Raw genomic sequence first — 19882 nt, forward strand, 5'->3', positions numbered from 1 at the left:
AAGTTGAATGAATTCAAAAAAGTAGTTAAAGCTATTTTAGTTAGTAGATGTAATTATTCTGTTTCTGAATATTTTTCTGATTCTTGTGAGTAGTTTTCTTTTTCGATTTTGTTTTTTTCTTTGACTTGTCCTATACATGTATTTGTCTGACAGGATTAATAAAGTATTATGACTTTAGCCTTGCGGCTTTCACACTCCTCTCCAGAGGAAAATTCACTTATCCCAGATATCTCAGATATCAAAAGGATTAAGCTCTGTTGGAGCCCTTTCCAGGTTTTCGGGCTCGTGGTGGTGGTCGGGTCCGGGTCGCTCCTCGCCTCCCTGCTGTAGGCTGGACTCCTGCTCCACCCGCACTTCCTGTCGGAGCAGACGGTGTTCCTCTGCATTCCCCATGTACTTGCGTACAGTTCTCGCCGTTCCGAGCAGTACCGCCTTCTGCATGACTCTATAGATATTTTCGTCCAACTGAAGTTTCCTCAAGTTCTCTTGAAGTTTCTCTATTATTATTATTATTATTATTATTATTGTGGGTCCCCATTTTTGTGTGAAGGGAACTTTTGCCCTTCTCCATTTTCTGTGTATATGACTCATTTTAAGCAGCTTCTGGTTATCTTCAGAAGATGAAGAAGAATCTCAAAGAAAGGAGTTTGTGCTCCTTTTGTGGCAAGTGTATTTGCCTCTTCATTTCCTTTGGTTCCCGAGGTACCAGGAACCTAGCTATAGAGTCATACGGTCATACAGAGCGGTCTTTGTTGACTTTGTAGACAGGAAAGTGTCTACTTTGTAAAAAAAATAAAGCAACGGAACGATCATCACCTGTCTTTATACTGTGGATGTGAGTGTCGACTCAGAATTCTAGTAAAAGACATTTGAAGGAATATGTAGTATCAGCCTTGTAAATTTCAAAATTTATTGGTATACAGAATGTATTTTTTGTTATCTGTGAGAACAACTATAATAAGTGGATAATAATAAATAAATAAATATTATTATTATTATCTGTCGCACGTTGGGTTATCTCCTTCACATTTTTCTGCTATACTTTCTGTACGGCTGATTAAGGAATGCTCAGTTTCTACGTCTATGGTTTTGCCGGCTTACACGTTTTATCACTGTGAAACAAGCTTCACTATTAAAACTTTCTCAGTTAATAGAAGGAGTGAAATATTCATTTGAAATTGATTTTATTGAAAGGAATCTTTATCGATGATATAATTTATCAATTATTCGGAAGACCATAAGTTTAATTTATTGTAAAGGCACCCATTGACTTCTGGAATGTTCCAAATCAACCGCAGCTTTAACCTGAGCACAGACGTGAGCTACATTGGCTCCTGCTGTTAATACTGCTGTTATGAGATGTCGGTACTCTGCTTCTAATTTCTGACCATGATCAAACATCTCCTTGGCTGCCTTGCCTGTTAGTTTGTCCAATGAGAATCTGAAAAAAATAACGCATTTTTCAAGTAGGTGTTTCAGTATTGTCCAAAAGCATTTATAGTAATGAAATTCACAAGTCGAAGCTTTCAAAACGGTAAATTGTTGATATGAAGATCTATTGAATGAAAATATAGGTATTATATCGTTCAGAGGGAACCCCAAAGAGACATTACGCCTTATCACTACATATTATAAAACAAAGTCGCTTCCCGCTGTCTGTCCCTGTACAGGGTGTGGCGTAATGAATGGATAATATGGAGCCTGCGAGTAGAGGACTCTATGGCGGTTCAGAAAAATATATTTTACGTTTAATAAAAGTGCCTTGGTTTTCGAGATATTGGAGATTTTCGAAAATTCAAGAGAAATTCACCCTTCGCCACTCGTTTTGCGGGCAAGACTTCAAATGAAGGAATTTTTTCAAACTGTTTTTTGGATAGTATTCCTGGATAGATGATCTATCGAATGTAATTCATTATTTTTGAGGCGGAAACACATTATTAACACGCGTCGCGAGCTGACGCGTAAATTGTACGCGCGTGGCGTCGCGTCGGGTGTTCATAGTATGATTCTAGTCTACGGAAAACAATACATTTTATTCGACTCAACACGCATCACGTTTCATCGGGTCGCGTCGCGTGTTAATAATGTGTTTCCGCATTGAATGAATAAAAATGATCTAACTCAACTTTTCCGACTTGCTTATTTTTTTTCCTTAAGTTCAAGCTAGCGCGGTGTAAAAAATAATATGGTTACCTGAGAGCCAATGCAAGAAAAACATGCCCGTTTCATTGAGGTTCCCAAATGGTATAACTCTCTGTATTTTCAGCATTTAATACAAAATAAATTCCTATTGCAATCAGTTGAAGCCTACTTTAATGTAAACACTGTTTCTAAAATTTTTAGCAGCTTAAATTAGAAATGCCAGCAGAATAAAGCAAACTTACATAAGGAGGTATAGAGCATGTACTGAAGCTCATGGTGGCCTCTTAGAGCATCTTTTGTGAAATTTAATTCAATGAAACGATACTCATTTTAAAATTGTTGATATGCAATAAAGCTATGATTCTTTAGAAAGTATAGACTAAAGAGAATGTATCAGAACTCATGGTGGCCAATTTAAACATCATTTGTGAAACTTTATTCAATGAAACGATATTTTAAAATTGTTATTTTTACTCGTTTTCTTTTACTATTGAATCCCAACGTTGTGAAATCAATATTCTCAAGTTAATTTCAAGTTATGAATTAAATTTCAGCATTTTTGTAACAAATTTTAGCTTTTTTTCTTAATTACAAAAGTGCTTAAATTCACTTCGTTACTTGAAATTCGCTTAAAAACTATTAACTTCATAACTATAGGGCTAAATAATGAAAGAATACGAGAGAAAAAAACCAATTTCAAATTATCGTTTAATTGAATCGTGTTTTGCAAAAACTGCTCAAAGTGGGCATCAGGGGCTCTACTAGATGCTTCATAACTTCGTATGAATAATTGCTTTATTCTGCTTGCAAGTCTCATTTCACTTGCTAAAAGGAAAAAGGCTTACATCATCAAACTCTGCCTTGAATGACTCATTGTAATAGAAATTTATTTTGTATTTAATGCTGGCAATAGAGTGAGTTATACCATTTCGGAACCTTAATGAAACGGGCATGTTTTTTCTTGCATTGGCTCTCAGGTAACCGTATTATTTTTCACATCGCGCTAGGTTGAACTTATGAAAAAAAAATTAGCAAAACGGAAAATTTGAGTTATATCTTTTTTTCATGAAAAACTATTCATGCGCCCCAAAAATAATGATTTACATTCGATAGCGCATCTATTTAGGAATACTATCCAAAAAACAGTTTGAACAAATTCCTCCATTTGGAGTCTTGCCTGCAAAATGAGTGACGAAGGGTGTGATTTTCTTGAATTTTCGAAAATCTCCAATATCTCGAAAACCAAGGGACTTTTACTAAATATAAAATATATCAATGAAGAATGATAACGCCTCAATGGCAATGAATAAAATAATAAGGATAAATTCAGATCTGAATTCAGATCTGAATTTATTATTGTTTCTATCTGGAGGGGATTGAATCGGACACCGTTTCATGTTGGGTGGCGCTCTAGGTGAATATTACCCAGTAGAACACGCCAACATTGAATAAAGTTTCATCAATTCCAAACGTTCTCCACCGTGGAGAAATGCTATGTTGCTCTGATGAGGCCAAATGAGGCCGAAACCATGGTCAGCATCTGCTTTTCTTCGGTGGGGCGTACTCCATTTGGGGCTTTGACGATGGCAAATTGGCTAGCTCAATTCAGATCGTAACACTTGTCGATATTCATGTAGGCTTTTTTATCTGGTCTAGGGTATGATTCTCTTTCAGACAAAAATAAACCTATATTTCCCCTCTTCTTAATGGTGTTGTTAATAAAACTCGAACTCTATTTACAAGTTTATTAACAAATGTACACGTTGGATTCACTCTCAATATATTAAATATATTGTGACCGATTGCTGACTATTACTCTAAACTTTCTTTACTTCTAAATAAAACTCTTATCGTCTAATCGCCTAAACATCTAATAATTGAATCGTCTATTCGTCTTTCGTCTATATTCAGAACTGAACCCGAAACTTAGCGAATCAATCTGAATCTGAATCTCTGAATCTAACTCTCTGAATGAATGAATGAATGTTTTCTGGAAAGAACAATGATTTTAAAGCTTCAAGGCCCACCCACATTTCTGATTGGAAAACTTAGGGGATGTCTCTTTTACTTTTGGACCAATGGGACTCCAGCAGTACCATGGGATGGTACTTACCCCGTCTTCAAATTGTCCCATTAATCAGCAAACGTCATCTGGCGTATCTCAATGTTAAAAGAAGCTTTGTTCACGCCAGCGTCAATGACTTAATGCTACACATGCTGTTGCCATAAAGTTCAGACCTTTCTCCTCGCCTTTCTCTTAACATCTGTAGGGGTTGGCGATAAATCTAGTTATCTATTGTTTCTATAGGAAACAGATTTCTTTAGAAATCTGCTTTTCTTCAAGGCGCAAATCTGTGACCTATTTTCTTCAACGAAAGACTTCGGAAAGTTCGGATTTCTAAAGTCTTCCATGAACGACAACATTTATTTACAATATTTACACTATTGTGAATCCTACATTCATATCGTCGGGTGGTATGCATCTGAATTTATCCTTATTATAAAATATATTTTTCTGAACCGCCCTAAGGACTTCTAACCGCAGGCACCATATTATCCATTCATTACGCCACACCCTGTGTATGCTTTTAGATCGTCGAAACTACGCAACGTATTTTGATGTGGTTTTTTCAATAGATAGAGTGATTCAAAAGAAATTTGTTAATGATTTCGGTTGAAATATGACGATAATTATTGTAAACCGGCTATTATGTACGACGCTGAGGAAACTATAAGAGATAAGGAAAATTTAGCAACTAGAGTTTTGTAGAGCTCAGGAAGTTCTATAAATAAGTCATAAGTCATATTTCCAACTCTCAAGGATAGCCCACAATAATCAGTTTTAACATTGTAAATTTGATTCGAAAATATGCTCCATTTGAAGAGTTCTTTCGGCTATCTTGAAATGAATCAATATACAAATGAATATGACCTCATCTTCGGAATTTACTCCAGACGAAAAATGCTCTTTGCAGCATCTTCCTTCAACGAATAGTTCGCGAGATATTGCAGGTTGAAAAGTTTCTTTTTGGAAAGAAATGAATATTTAAGCGTGAGCTCCACTGTGACATCCAGTCCCCACCACTCGGCAATATAAAGCTGAAAGTTTGAGTCCACACCTTTGGAGTTTCAGCGGATGTAGTGGCACATAAGCCGAGGTTTACCTATTGAGGTGGACATGAAAGTTGATCCTTTGCGGTACACGTATACGTATATGGCCAGCCTAAGACGAGCGATAGCGCATGTGTCTTCGTGTTTCAATCAAATGTGTCGGCTCTTTATGTAATTATATGTATTTCATTTTGTGTGTTGTTGGAAAGTTGCGATCGCGATGTATGTAGGTCCTATTATCTCCATCTATTGTCACATAATGAAAAGATGCATAGTCACAGATTAAAGAGATTTCCTTACTTACATTATATTCGCTATATCCTTATTTCATGAGTCGTGAGGCTCAACCCGAAAAAAAAGGCCTCAATAAGCCGACAAACACGACAATGGTATGATAATGCTTGACCGCTAGCATACAGGATGTTTTATGAGTTGTTGACCAATAATTTCGGAGGTACAGGATGATTCATGAACATTGGCGTAAATTTTCGATAGCCATAACACTAGAATGCAAGGTCCGATTTCGATTAAATTCAATGGGTTTGTTCACTAGAGGAAGCTCTTTCAACCGGCTTATGAAATATCAATTTTTTCAGGGCAGTACTGAGAATATCGTGATTTTTCTTTCAAGTCCCAAAATCTATATTTTGTACATACCTCTCAGAAATTTCGTTATTGGCATGAAAAACTACGTAATTCAATCTAAGGAATTCAATTCCCATTTCGCATTGCTCACTTAACACAAGAGAATAGGAATCGGAATTTTTTCGAAATGCGGTCCTGTTTTTATTCCTGTGGTGATAATATTCATTATCTTTTGTCGAGATTTCGAAGTATTTTGAATTCTGTTCCACTCTTTTCGTAAAAAGTGATTAAAAGTATCCAAAATCGAGCTGTGAATGCTTTTGAAATAACGTTTTGAATTTAGATTCAAATGATATAAACCCCCTTGGAAAATATGTTCCGTAAGCTTCATAACACCCAAAAGTATTGAAATGTATTCATCCGAAAAACTTGAAACCTATTTATTGCCTTTCATAAGACAACAATAAAAATGTAGTACCTTTCATAAGAGATGTTCGAAATTGAGTCCTTTTATCTCGACACATTTCCTAGCTCTTAAAATCAGATTATTTATTGCCCTTCTTATCATATCGGGATTTTCTTCAACTTCTGCGCAGGCTTTTTATATTCTCTATCTCTCAAATACTCCCGTGAAGTAATTTCAGTGGCATATACTTTTTCTTTCAGATAACCCCACAGAAAATAATCAAATGTTTGAAAAAAGCCGGATTTAGCATATTTCCTGCGGAATATGAGTCCGAATTTTATATGTTTCAAATCGAATTCACTCACGTATCACATCAAAGAGGGTTTACATCAACAGATTTCACTATCGGGAAAAGAAGTCAATAATGGGTCTTTCTTTGTGTTATTCTTTATTGAAGTTTTCCTAGCTTTCGTTCACAATTCTGAACTTCTTCAGGGACTAAAAACATATAAAACACCAAAGTCAATGGACATTGTACCTTATGTTATCATATGATACTCACAATCAATGCGAATTTTTGAAAAAAGGACTTTGGTGTTTTATATGTTTTTAGTCCCTGAAGAAGTTCAGAATTGTGAACGAAAGCTAGGAAAACTTCAATGAAGAATAACACAAAAAAGACCCATTATTGACTTCTTTTCCAGATATTGAAATCTGTTAATTAACGAAGTCGAGATTAAAACATAGCTTACTTAAATAGGGTTTACACCATTTGTATCTAAATTCAAAATGTAATTTCAAAAGAATTCACAGCCCGATTTTGCATACTTTCAATCACTTTTTCACGAACACTCAGTGAGTGCCGAGGGTTTAAAATACAAAAAAAGCATTTCGAACCAATTACTTAAAACCTGATTTCGTTCGATTCCTGTTCTCTAGTGTTGAGTGTGCCATTCAAAGTGAAAATTGAATTCCTTAGAATGAATTATTTAGTTTTTCATGGCAATAACGAAATTTCTGCAAGGGATGTGAAAAATATAGATTTCGGGGCTTGAGAGAAAAATCACGATATTCTCAGTGCTGCCCTGAAAAAATTGTGTGTTATGGCTATCGAAAATTTAGGCCAATGTTCATGAATCACCCCGTATATCCGAAACTAATGGTCTTAGGATACAAAATAAGAAACTTTTCTAAAGGGCCTGGATGACCTACATTCACCATTAGGCTAAGGCCAACGACTCATGAAACAACCTGTATACTCAGAAAAACTAAAATAGGAAGTCCTACCTCAACAGCCGGACAACACAGATATTACTCCTCCCTTTTTCGGTCGGAAAAAAAGGCGATATATACATTGGTTATTGGATTTGTTCGACGTATGTGAATATAATGTTCAACAATATACTATTTCCTTAGCACAGTTTCGAGTGAGACCTCGACCAGTTCAGACGCTTTTCAGAGTACTATAAAAGTGAAAGTGGAAGAGAAAGTCGAAGTGAAAGTGTACACTAGCGAAGCTACGGAATTTTTGATTCCGCCTATAAAACTTCCGAAGTTTTTTGTTCTATAAGTGTATGTGTTATAGAGCGGAAATTCGTTCAAATTCAGTGTATTCAGTGTCTGAGTCCAGATCATTGATCGATGGTTCCACGGATATCACTGGTGAGTCGATTTATTTTTCTGACAGTATAGAAAATATATAACTTAGCCACATAGCTCAATAGTAACATAGTAGTGAGGATTTCCAATATTTCATTATTATTCAGAAACACCTCATATAGTTCAATACGGACAAAAAGCCATGTCGGAGGTCTCAGACAATGAAAGTTCCTACATGGAAGCTACGGACACCGAAGAATTCAGCGATGGAGAAGCAGAGGAGCTTGTAAGGCTCAAAAAAGAGAATGGGCAGTTGAAGGCTCAAATAAATAAAATAACTGAAACCGTGGCTCAGTTGGTCGGGGAGATACGCCTCTCGAGAGAGGAAGTTAATAAAAACTAAGCCCCTCAATCCCCTAGCTTTGCTGAAATTGCAAAACAGATTGCGGTACAGAAATCCCCCACATTTGCAGAAATTGCAAAGCCGGTAGCGGTCCCCAAAAATACCTCCAAACAGGTAGTAGCTTCAGAACCGGAAATGAAGACAAATTTTGCAACTCAAGTTTCAGTTGAAGAAATTCAGCTACAACAGAGCAACCGTCGTAAAAGACGGAATCAGGATCGTAGCCTCGACTGTGGACGACTACAGGAACATTACGAAATATTTTGACCAGATTCGTAAGGAGTACTTCACCTACCAGATGGAGGAAGAGAAAAAGATCTACGCAGTCATAAGGCATCTCCCAGTAGAAGCTGACCTAGATATAATCAAAAATGATCTAAAGGTCCAAGGAATCCATGACGCCGAGGTGTCCAGAATGACAGCCAATAAAACCAAAAAGTTTATACCCTTATACCTGGTCAAAACACAGAGAAAGGAGATTTTCGAAATAAAACGCCTCTACAATCTCTGCATTGTAGTGGAATCAAAAAGAAGGGCAGAAAATCCAAGCCAATGCTTCAGATGCCAGAGGTACAGACATGCCCAAAACAAGCGCTCTTTCCCATACAGATGCGTTGAATGTTTGGGCAATCATTGCAGAAAAGATTGCGAACTTACCAGAAAAGGTGAGGAGAGAAATGCCACATGCGTTCTGTGCGGTGAAGAAGGCCATCCAGCAAGCTACAAAGGAAGTAGCGAATTCAAATTAGTGACAAGGAAGAGGAAAACAGGCCAGAAATCGGCTCAGCATAGCACGATTCCTCAAAAAGTCCAGGAGAAAAAGAAGCCCACTCTCTCCAAAGTAGACGACAAGAAAAAAGAAGTACCCAAACCAGTACAGAAGGAGCAACAGAAAATGCCCCAAGATAAACCTACGATCAACAAAACAAAAGAAAACAGAAAAGTCTCCGAATCCGCCGACGATTTAGACACTTTTACGGAAATTTTTTTCAACAAAATCATGCTGAAAATTTAAAGAGAGATGGAGAAAAAACTGAAATAATGGAACATACAACTAGGAAAAATTCCCTTAAAATAGTCTCCTGGAACATAAACGGGGTCAGAACTCGAAAATCCGAGATAGAAGAAAAAATATCAGAGAGAAAACCTGATATTATAGCCTTACAGGAAACAAGAATAAAAAACAGCGAAGGAATATCCAAACGAAGAACTCAGGAAACTAGTGGACTACGATCCGGAGGAAGAATGAGAATTTACAAAAGGAGACCGCGAGATCAATTGAGGAGAGATTAAAATGAGAACGGAAACTTATGAAAACTATACTAAGAAGGGATATCCGAAATGGACGAACATGAAAACCCTAGGACGACAATGTGCAAGAAGAAATTAACCGATCAAGGGATAAATGGTTTATAGGCAAACGCCCGGAACCAATGTAAAGAGTTCACGGTTCTACAGGGTGTTTCATGAGTCGGAGATACGGGGTGATTCATGAATATTGGCCAAAATTTGCGATAGCCATAAGTCTGGACTGCAGGGTCCGATTTCGATCAAATTTTATGGATTTGTTCACTTCAGAAAGCTCTTTCAAATGGTTTAGAAATATCAATAATTTCAGGGCAGTACTCAGAGTATCATGATTTTTCATTCAGGCCCCAATATCTATATTTTTACATCCCTTACCGAAATTTGGTTATTTCCATGAAAAACTAGATAATTTATTCTAAGAAATTCAATTTTCACTTTGCATGGCACACTTGACACAAGGGAATAGGATCCGGACGAATTCATATTTGAAGGGTACAGGGAAAAAACCATTGATGTCAATTTTTGTCCGAAAATGAGTTGGACACACCATTCAATTCAGAATGAAAAGTAGTATATTATGGTATATTGAAACGGGCATGAAACTAGCTCAGTCATACGTTAAATCGCTTCCGAAGATTTACCGCGCAGAGAATGAACTAACGATGTCGATAAAAATACGAAAGAAAAATCTCTAAGTCATTTCATATAATGCACTCAGTTTATGTATAATAATATTAATAATAAGGATAAATTCTGATGCATACCACCCGACGATATGAATATCGACGAGTGTTACGATCCGAACTGAACTAGCCAATTTGCCATCGTCAAGGCCCCAAATGGAGTACGCTCCACCGCCTTGACGATGGCAAATTGGCTAGTTCAGTTCAGATGTCAGTTCTCTGACTGATAGAAAGTGGCATTTCTGTTCGCAGGAACAAATGAAACCAATTTCTCAAGGAATCAACAAAATATCTTGAAAAATATCTTGAAGAAATAATTAAGGAGTATAAGAGCATTAAAGTATTGTGTCTTAGTGAACACTTGAAGTCAGAAAATCAGCTAAGTTTCTATAAAATAAAAGATTCCACATTAAGGGCGCAATATTGTAGAGATGCTGGCGAGCATGGGGGAGTTGCAATATATGCAAGACTCGGTGTGAAAACAACAGAGAAAAAGATCAACAAGTTCTCAATAAAAGGTCATTTCGAATGCTCCGCGATTGAAATACAAATGGATGACATGAAATTGTTGTATATGGTGCTATATGATGGCAGTCAGGAACTAATGTTCAGTCAATTAAACATTATTCCGGACAAGACCATAAAAGAACTGTTGAGATAAATTCATCAGAGTAAAGCAAAACCAAATCCCTTACTCATTCAGAATTCTCGACAAATATAAATATGTCAAATGCGATTGGTTTATTAGTCAACAATATTAGTGCTGGCGGTAAAAGTGTTGAATAACATACCCCAGCAGTTTTCGACTGTGATAACCATATTATGTACTTTGCTATTGGAGCCTATATACTGTATATAAGCATCTTTTAGGAATGAGATATTTCTCTCCGTTTAGTTAGTTCTGGTTTGATATTCATTGAGAGTATAGATCGACCTCCGTTAAATCGATTGAATTAATATAAAGATTGTTTCACAGAGTGCGTTTCATTGAAGAAGAATTTATCCTAAACCAACCTAATTTCCAACAGGTTATCGGCCCAGCTTGCTCTGTTAAAAATAAATTCGCCGCTGTTAATTGCGAATATACCTTTCGTTCAGGAAGTTAATTAGTGAAATAATAAGAAGTTTCCTTCTACTATTGAGAATGAAAAATTTGGTAGTGAGTGAAGTGAAGTGAACTCGGTTCAAAAGCAATATGTGCGTAGTTAGCTGATGATCAGCGATGAGTCCTACGAAAGACCACGAAGTGTTTTTCAGTCAGTAGCAGAGTTGGATCAAGATGCAACAATCCATCACAAGGGGAATTAAGGAGCTAGAGAATGGGCGTCTTCTCTTTTATATTGATCAACAGCCTGTAGGGTTTTTCAGATAAGTAAAACGAAAGCTCGTTGAATCTAGACAAAATCAATTTGTCTGTGACTGTTATAAAATTTCGTAAAAAGGAATTTTCTCAATGATAGTTATCATTGAAGGGCATTATAATCGAATTTTGATTTGAAATTCCCTAATTAAAATTCAATTGAAAAGGATTTGAATTTTGAAATTGAATTAGGTAGGTACTCAAGCGAAATATAAATCAGACTCAACCAACTTAGAAGACATTTCATCAGAAAAAAAATCCGTTCGAATATATCTCAAGAGTAGTTTATGAACTATCTGGATATAAAATATAATATCGAATTTGCCTTAAAAATCAAAACACAGTAAAGATGACATTTAAGGAATATTAAATTTTTCTTTTCGAGGTCAGTTACATTTATATAATGTGACTGATTAAAAAGAATAACAAAAAATTCAATTCTTGTATTCTTGAAATGAAGAGCCTGAACCATAATTTATAATTTCATAAGTAGTAATTGATAGTTTTCCGAAATCGGGACATTTCTTGTATATTTGAATTAAATGTTTTGAATGCATACATCGTTGCCAATATTAGATTTCGAACCAAAAAAAAAAATAGTGAAATTGAGATTGAGTAGGTATCATTCAATATAGGAACCAGCTTCCGCATTTGCCTAAGCAAAAATATCATTTCAGGAGAAGCTGACATAAGTTGAAGTTATTTTCTTTGATTGGTGAAAGTAAAAAGTAGAAGTTCTGTTCAAAGGCATAAAAATAGGAGTTCATGATCATTATCGGAAATATAGCTTGAAAATGAATTGAGTATTCAATTTATTTTGAAATGTTCTAAAGGCTTCATAAAAAAAAAAAAAATATTTCAATTGAGTCTTCAATTATCTGAATAAGAATTGAAATATATAACTTTCATGACCTAATCTTCATATTATTCACACTATGATATGCTACTGTAGAAGTTCGAAAGCCAATCTCTTTAATGGTGAAAATATAGATTGCTGGAATAGCAAAATACCTAAATATGTCTGTCTTCCAAATTGGTTGTTGAAGTCTGATTGTTGAGTAATTTGATTTATATTTCATAACTTGGCTGTTTCGAAGAATCTGATTCTCGATGAAAAAAAAAAAATAAATAAAAAATTCATAAAGCACTTTGAACAACTTCATATCTTGATAGAAGCTATTTTTACAAAAAAGGGATTCAATTGAGTCTTCAGAGTCTAGCTCATTTTAAATTATGATTCGAAATAATTATAATCATTTCAATACCCTGAAAAATAATGAAGTTGGAGTGACTCATTTCATATCCAAATATAAAATAGAGATGTGATGATTATAAATTACAATATCATATTCACATTGACGATTCTCTCTAATATTCTGTTGAATTTGAATTTTATTAAACTTTGAAGAATTGCTAGTCAAAAGCTAAAAAAAAAAAAAACTATCTACCTTTCTGCAGAATGAGATCTGATAGTGAACTAAAATCCGAAATTTAATGCAATAACAAACTGTTATGAACTCTATTGAATTGAAACCAGTAGGTGGTATAAAAGAAAATATACAGCAGTCATGGAAAGTCATATAGTTTATGCAATAAGACGCAGGTACGGACTTTATTGAGTTGATAGCATGGCTTCATGTAGGAATCTGATAGTGATTGAAAATCAGATATTGAAATATGAAGTGAGAAACTGGTGTGTTTGATTTTGTATCAAAACCAGCAGGTAAACCTGATAACGATAAATCAGGTAACTCGAAGGTAATTGAGAATGAAACTGGTGAGTTTGATTTCGTATCAAAACCAGTAGGTAAATCTGATAACGATAAATCAGGTAACTCAAAGATAATTGAGAATGAAACTAGTGAGTTTGATTTCGTATCAAAACCAGTAGGTAAATCTGATAACGATAAATCAGGTAACTCAAAGATAATTGAGAATGAAACTAGTGAGTTTGATTTTGTATCAAATCCAGTAAGTAAATCTGATAACGATAAATCAGTAACTCAAAGGTAACTGATAATGAAACTGGTGAATCTGATTTTGTATCAAAACCAGTAGGTAAATCTGATAATGGTAAATCAGGTGAATGAATCGATAATAATGCAGAAAGAAACTGGTGAACCAAAACCAGTAGGTAAATCTGACATCAACACGTTTATGAAATGAAATTGGTACATTTAGTATATAAGAACAAAGTGATTGTGATGAATTGGCAATTTAAGGTGGAGGTTAATATGAATCTCACAAGAGTGAATTGGGTTGAATTTACCCAAAATAAGGACAAAGTGAAAGAATGTCCAGAGTATCGATCATGAAAATTATTAAGTTATATGTGCTTAATATAATATAGCATTCCTAAATATTTCTAGGCAATAAATGAAATGTTGAATAGATATCATTGGTATAAAGCGATAAAGTTATTATTATTGTTGATGAATAAATCATGGTCTTTATCGAAGACACCGGAGAATGAAAATATTGTTGATTGAAAATGCATAATAAGAATTTATTGATGCATTTTTGGAAATCCATTGAAATATAAACGCGATTTGTTTCCCGGGGCTTCAAGCAGCGATAGTTGATTAGATAATGCTGAAACTTCTGAACCAGTCGTCAGAACTTCAAGCTTCAGATACATAGTAACACTTGCAATCGATTTAATTCATTGATACATCATAGAATATTTAGATTCTAAACTTTCCTTTTCAAATAGCTGATAAGTTAAATAGTTTTCTTAGAGCAAGAAATTCTTAGGAAGGTCCCGTGAGGAAACGATTGTCAATTTCGTCAATCGAGTAAAGCCCTATACGTAGGAGTTCAAACAAACAAAAATTCGAAAAGGATCTAAAATGATTTCGGTTTTCGAAATTCATACTCATCGATGCATATCTTATAGGTAAAAAAAATATAGCGCAAAATATATAATTATGGGGTACTTTATCCGGATAATATATTGTAGTAGTTATACAACGAATGATGAAACATTGATAAGTTCTAATTGATGGATTTTCTATGACAAAAGCAATCAAGTTTTTTTTAGGAATCGAAGTTGATAGAAAACAAAATGAAATTATTCCTGATAAAAAAAAAATTATTACATTATATAAGTGTTTTCAAAAGAATATTATGAAGCACTGTGTAAAAAAAAAAAAAAAAAATTCTCATAGTATAATTAAAATGGATCTATATATTTTGAGTAGATTTTTTTTTAATAAAAGAAGAACAGAAGAACTTTGGATGTTCTTACGGAGTTATCAATTAATTCAAGATTATAAAATATGTTCGAATTATTTGAATTCTAATTTTTGGAAAATAATAAGTACAATTTATTTAAAAAAAAAAAAATGCAAACTTTAATCGCTGCCTCATTCACAGAAAAAGATTATATACAACATGGTTCTATAAAAAGCCGTCAGAATACGTGAGTTAAGACTATAATAAAAAAAGGTTTTAATTTGACTATTATGATGTCTTTCATTATTATTATGAAGATAGAAATAATGGTTGTTGCAGCTTGTATTAGTTTTGGAACTAGTAGGTACTGCAAATCATACGAGATCAGAACATATTGACATCGAATATCTTTTCTCCCGAAATAAAAAATTAGGATATATTATAAAACTCAAAAAAGTTGCAGAGGTTATCAGCTCTCCGATATTTAAATCAAACCATTACCAGACTAATGTCTGTTATTTCATAGCAGGTTTAGGTTTAGTAAATTGAAGTGTTAAATGTTTATTTACTAGGTATTACTATATTTAATACTGAAGGTATTATAATATGTATCTATACAATTTCTAATAGAAATGGTCTGGTGTGGTTTTTCTGGGTTTCCCACATCCTTGCAATGAATATTGGACCATACTTATATTGCCCCAGATAACAAATGGAGGGTCTTTCTATACTCAGGAATATTTTATTTTTGCATGCAATTTTGATATGTAATGATATGTATAGGTAATTGAGCATTGTATTATAAAAGATAAGAGATTTGATTTTGAGGCGGCGTGTTGAGATAAATTCATCAGAGTAAAGCAAAACTAAATCCCTTACTCATTCAGAATTCTCGACAAATATAAATATGTCAAATGCGATTGGTTTATTAGTCAACAATATTAGTGCTGGCGGTAAAAGTGTTGAATAACATACCCCAGCAGTTTTCGACTGTGATAACCATATTATGTACTTTGCTATTGGAGCCTATATACTGTATATAAGCATCTTTTAGGAATGAGATATTTCTCTCCGTTTAGTTAGTTCTGGTTTGATATTCATTGAGAGTATAGATCGACCTCCGTTAAATCGATTGAATTAATATAAAGATTGTTTCACAGAGTGCGTTTCATTGAAGAAGAATTTATCCTAAACCAACCTAATTTCCAACAAGAACAATCACAAGTAGTAATTCTAAGTGATTTCAATATTGACATGCTGAGAGAGACAGGGCAGAATAGAAATTATCTGAACTGTCTTAACACCTACAATATCAAACAATGTATTTTTGAGGCCACCAGGATAACTCCAACTAGTGATACTTCAATTGATGGAATCTATACGAGTGCCGAAATCCCTCACTATACTGAAGTAATGAAGACCCATATATCTTAACATAGTGCTCAAACAATAACCTTCAAACATAGAGCATTGAACACAGGCTTTACATTCAGGTTGAGTTCGGCTTAGCGACTTTTAGACTCTGAGCACGTCAAGTGTACTCGTATTCCCTCTTCTGTTCGGGTCGAGACGGAGCATGTTCTCCGATCACGCTCGTACTCCCTCGAGTTTGCGGATAGAGAACGATGGGGATCTGCCAAGTGTGAAGTTGTAACTGCTGTCAGTGACAAAAACCAACGAGTTCCTCTTTGAAAAATTACCCCTGTCGCCGCAAGGGAAAACAAAATGAGTTTTTCGGACGGTACAACTGAATATGAAGTAAAAATCTCGAAATTATTGACATTGGAATGATGAAATATTTGATTTCCAAAAAGATTTCTGCTCAATGAGTAATCTGATATTAAAAGTTGATACTCTTTCCGATGCCTTGACTCTAGACTTCCAGATAATCCAATAAACTTTTAAACAAACAAAAAGCAAATTGTACAAATACCATATAAACGAATAACTAAGTTATTATTATTTATTCTTGGTAATGACATCACACAATCTAGCAGCCCCTCTACTCAATGGTGACGGCAATCTGAGCTCAGCACAGTGAGACCAGTACCAAATTTCGGAGGAACGTTGGTCGTTTTTTCTTGAGGTCCGAGGAACTGAAGGAATCTTGGGAGCATCAATAACCAAAACAATTTTCAACCCTTCCAATTCTGAAATATGCCGTGTTCTAAAAAAAAAACAAAATATTTCGGAATGATCACTAATTGATTTCACAAATTGCACTTATCGAATGTATATTTAAATCTACGTCGTTGGTTTTTATCAATATTTCTATAAAATTATTTTCGGAGTGCCGTATTTCTCACATGGAATGGATATGTTGCACCAGTATTGAATTTTTTAACATTTACGACCGTCTGCAACGTTCCATTAAATAATCATTTGATTATCAAACCAAGGTTATGTCATACAATTCTATGAAATTAGGTTAGCAATGAGCATTGTGAATTCCTCACTTTATCAAAAAATTCCTCTCACCTAGTGTCTTTTAATTCCCTTATCTGCTTCGTACTCTTAAATTTGACTAAAAGTACGACTGTTGCTATATTCAGCCTATGCAGACGTTCTACACTGCTCACCGCAACATCCAGCATACAGTGCCGTCTTGAGGAACAAACATTCTTGACCCCCATCACACTGGTACATTCGAAAAAACTTCCTCGCCTTTTGTAGTCGATGAGAAGTCCATCTGCTAGCTCCCTATCGAGCAAAGCTTGAGAACAACGCCTGGTTTCTGATGGTGCTCTTTGAAACTGATCAGGGAAATCTGACACCAATTTATCCACTACACAGTCGGCTAAGGGACCCAATACTAAAACTGGACGAAATTCTGGCCTACCTAATCTCTCCACTCTTTGATAAGAACAAAGAGATAAATCTTCAGAGTACCTGGAAATAACAAATTCGTCAAATATGTACTGTCGACGTTCAACGCGAAACATTTTAGGATTATATTAATCAACACAAATAACGATATCTGTATTTTCATTACTTTTGAATCTTTCTACACGCAATTCTTATGAAGTGGAAGTACACTACCCTTGACATTCAAAAATGTCGAAGATTGAACTCCAAGTTTTGGGCCAAAATTTATATCATGAGCCTGTGAAGGCTGTAGTGCGCTATTCATACTTACAAAATAGTCTTTTTGCACTCATACTACGTGTGCATGACCATCCTGTCCTCACAGGGACTCTACTTATTTGAAATTATCCAACCTGCCATAACTGTCACGAAAATATTTGAAATATGAGTCTCAGAAAAAATTTTTATCATAAAATGATCACTCATTTTTCAACTTCTGAAAAAGTATCAATTGAATGTTGACACTCGAGTAAACACTTCTCCTTTCAACAGTGAACGTTGATATGACATAACACAATTTCATTCTTTCTATCAATAACAATAACAATACTTTATTTGCACTTCTAAAATTATCACATACATGTTGAAATATATAATAAAATAGAAATGAGGTCAATTACAGAAATAATTTTAGGTATTAACAAAATCTTAAGTTGCTACATGCAGCAAAATACTCGTGTACTGTGTAAGGTTCAACATTTAATATGAAATTATACAATTTTTCCTGAATTCAGATTGGCCTTTCGTATATATTCTGGTAATTGGTTGAATAATTTCAAACACATATATTTAGCATTTTTTTACTAGACTCAAGGAATCCTAGGATACAAGTATGGGCCTTTTCGTCTTGTATTGTTCATATTGAGATATTCAGTGAAAAATTCTGGATGCGTTTTTATAAAGAAAATAATACACTTATATACATACAGACCAGTTATTGTGAAAAGATTGTTTTTCTCGAAGACAGTTCTGGAAAACTCACAAAACTTCATTTTATACATGATTCTGATGGCTAACTGGTTACTGTTTCCCCATATTATAATGCCATATGCAATTAGCGATTGAAAGTTTGAATAGTACAGTACCCTCATTGTATCTCTATCTACATGGTATCTGAGTACATTCAAGGTTTCAATGACCCTATACAGTTTCTTGCTGAGGTTTTGAACATGATTATGCCGTTTTGTCTTTATATTGAGACTTTATCAAGGCTTGAACACATAAACATTGATGAAATTAATGAAGAATGATCACGTCTTAACGGTGAATAAGAATCCATCAATTCCAAACGTTCTCCATCGGAGATAAAGCTTTGTTGCTCTGACGAGGTCAAATGCGACCGAAGCCATGGTCAGCATCTGCTTTCCTTCGATGGAGCGTAATCCATTTGGGGCCCTGACGATGGCAAATTGGCTAGTTCAATTCAGATCGTAACACTCGTTGATATTCATATCAGCGGGTGGTATGCATCTGAATTAATCCTTATTGATAAAATTTTCAAGAAGACACCTGAAAGTCGTTTAGTTTTTGAACCAATTATAAAGCAGCAAAAAGATCGTCGGCGTCATCCAGAGTATGAGGTCTTCCCATGTCGGTCCAAAGTACTAAAACAGACCCAATTTCTCGTAGTCTTCACTAAGCTCTGTCAAACACGCCATTATCAGGTACTCGAAGAGTAGGATAACGTCGCAAGTATTCATTGTTCGACATTGCCGCCGCTACTACCTAAACTGTCATTTGTTCAATGTTTCGCTTATTAAATAGCAAGCGTCATTTAAAAATAAAAATATGAATCACTCTGTGAAAATGGACGTCAAATATTCGTGCTATTAGGTGGTTAATTGGAAACTAAAATTGACCATTCCAAGCGTTCTGCTTGATAACATTTTAGTAGGAGAGATAACGTACTATATTTTTTAGTGATTTGATACCGCATGAAATTCATTTTGGGGTTAAATTGATGTTCAAGTATCATGGTAGTGAACGTCAGTCGCCGAGCCAATGGTGGAGACCTGTTGAAGTTGCTAAAAAAGAAAATTTTTCAAATGATTTGATACCGCATCAAAATCAGTAATATGATTGTCCAGATCATTCTGAATTGGAATATAACCGTCAGCTGCATAAACGATGGTGGATTATACGTCAGCCGCGTGTATGAACTCGATCAAATTGAAGAAAAAAAAGTCATTTGATACCGCATGAATTTCACAGAACTGACTGTTTATATCTCAAAACGAATGAAAACC

The 19882-nt window shown here is 34.8% G+C and overlaps 1 protein-coding gene across 2 annotated transcripts in view; it reads right to left on the minus strand.

The window, feature by feature from the left end:
* Positions 1-1167: 1167 nt before the first annotated feature.
* LOC123317891 (disks large homolog 5) overlaps positions 1168-19882 on the minus strand; it is a 128119-nt gene continuing 109404 nt past the window's right edge. Inside the window, exons 7-8 of one of the 2 annotated variants that reach the window (XM_044904503.1) lie at positions 17250-17660; positions 1168-1441 (exon numbers count right to left, since the gene is read on the minus strand). In XM_044904503.1, coding sequence (XP_044760438.1) covers positions 1249-1441; positions 17250-17660 — 604 coding nt within the window. In that variant the 3' untranslated portion in view covers positions 1168-1248. The remainder of the gene's footprint in view (positions 1442-17249; positions 17661-19882) is intronic. The other variant, XM_044904505.1, reaches the window with a different exon arrangement.

Source organism: Coccinella septempunctata, chromosome 7, assembly GCF_907165205.1.
Source record: "Coccinella septempunctata chromosome 7, icCocSept1.1, whole genome shotgun sequence".
Lineage (NCBI taxonomy): Eukaryota > Metazoa > Arthropoda > Insecta > Coleoptera > Coccinellidae > Coccinella > Coccinella septempunctata.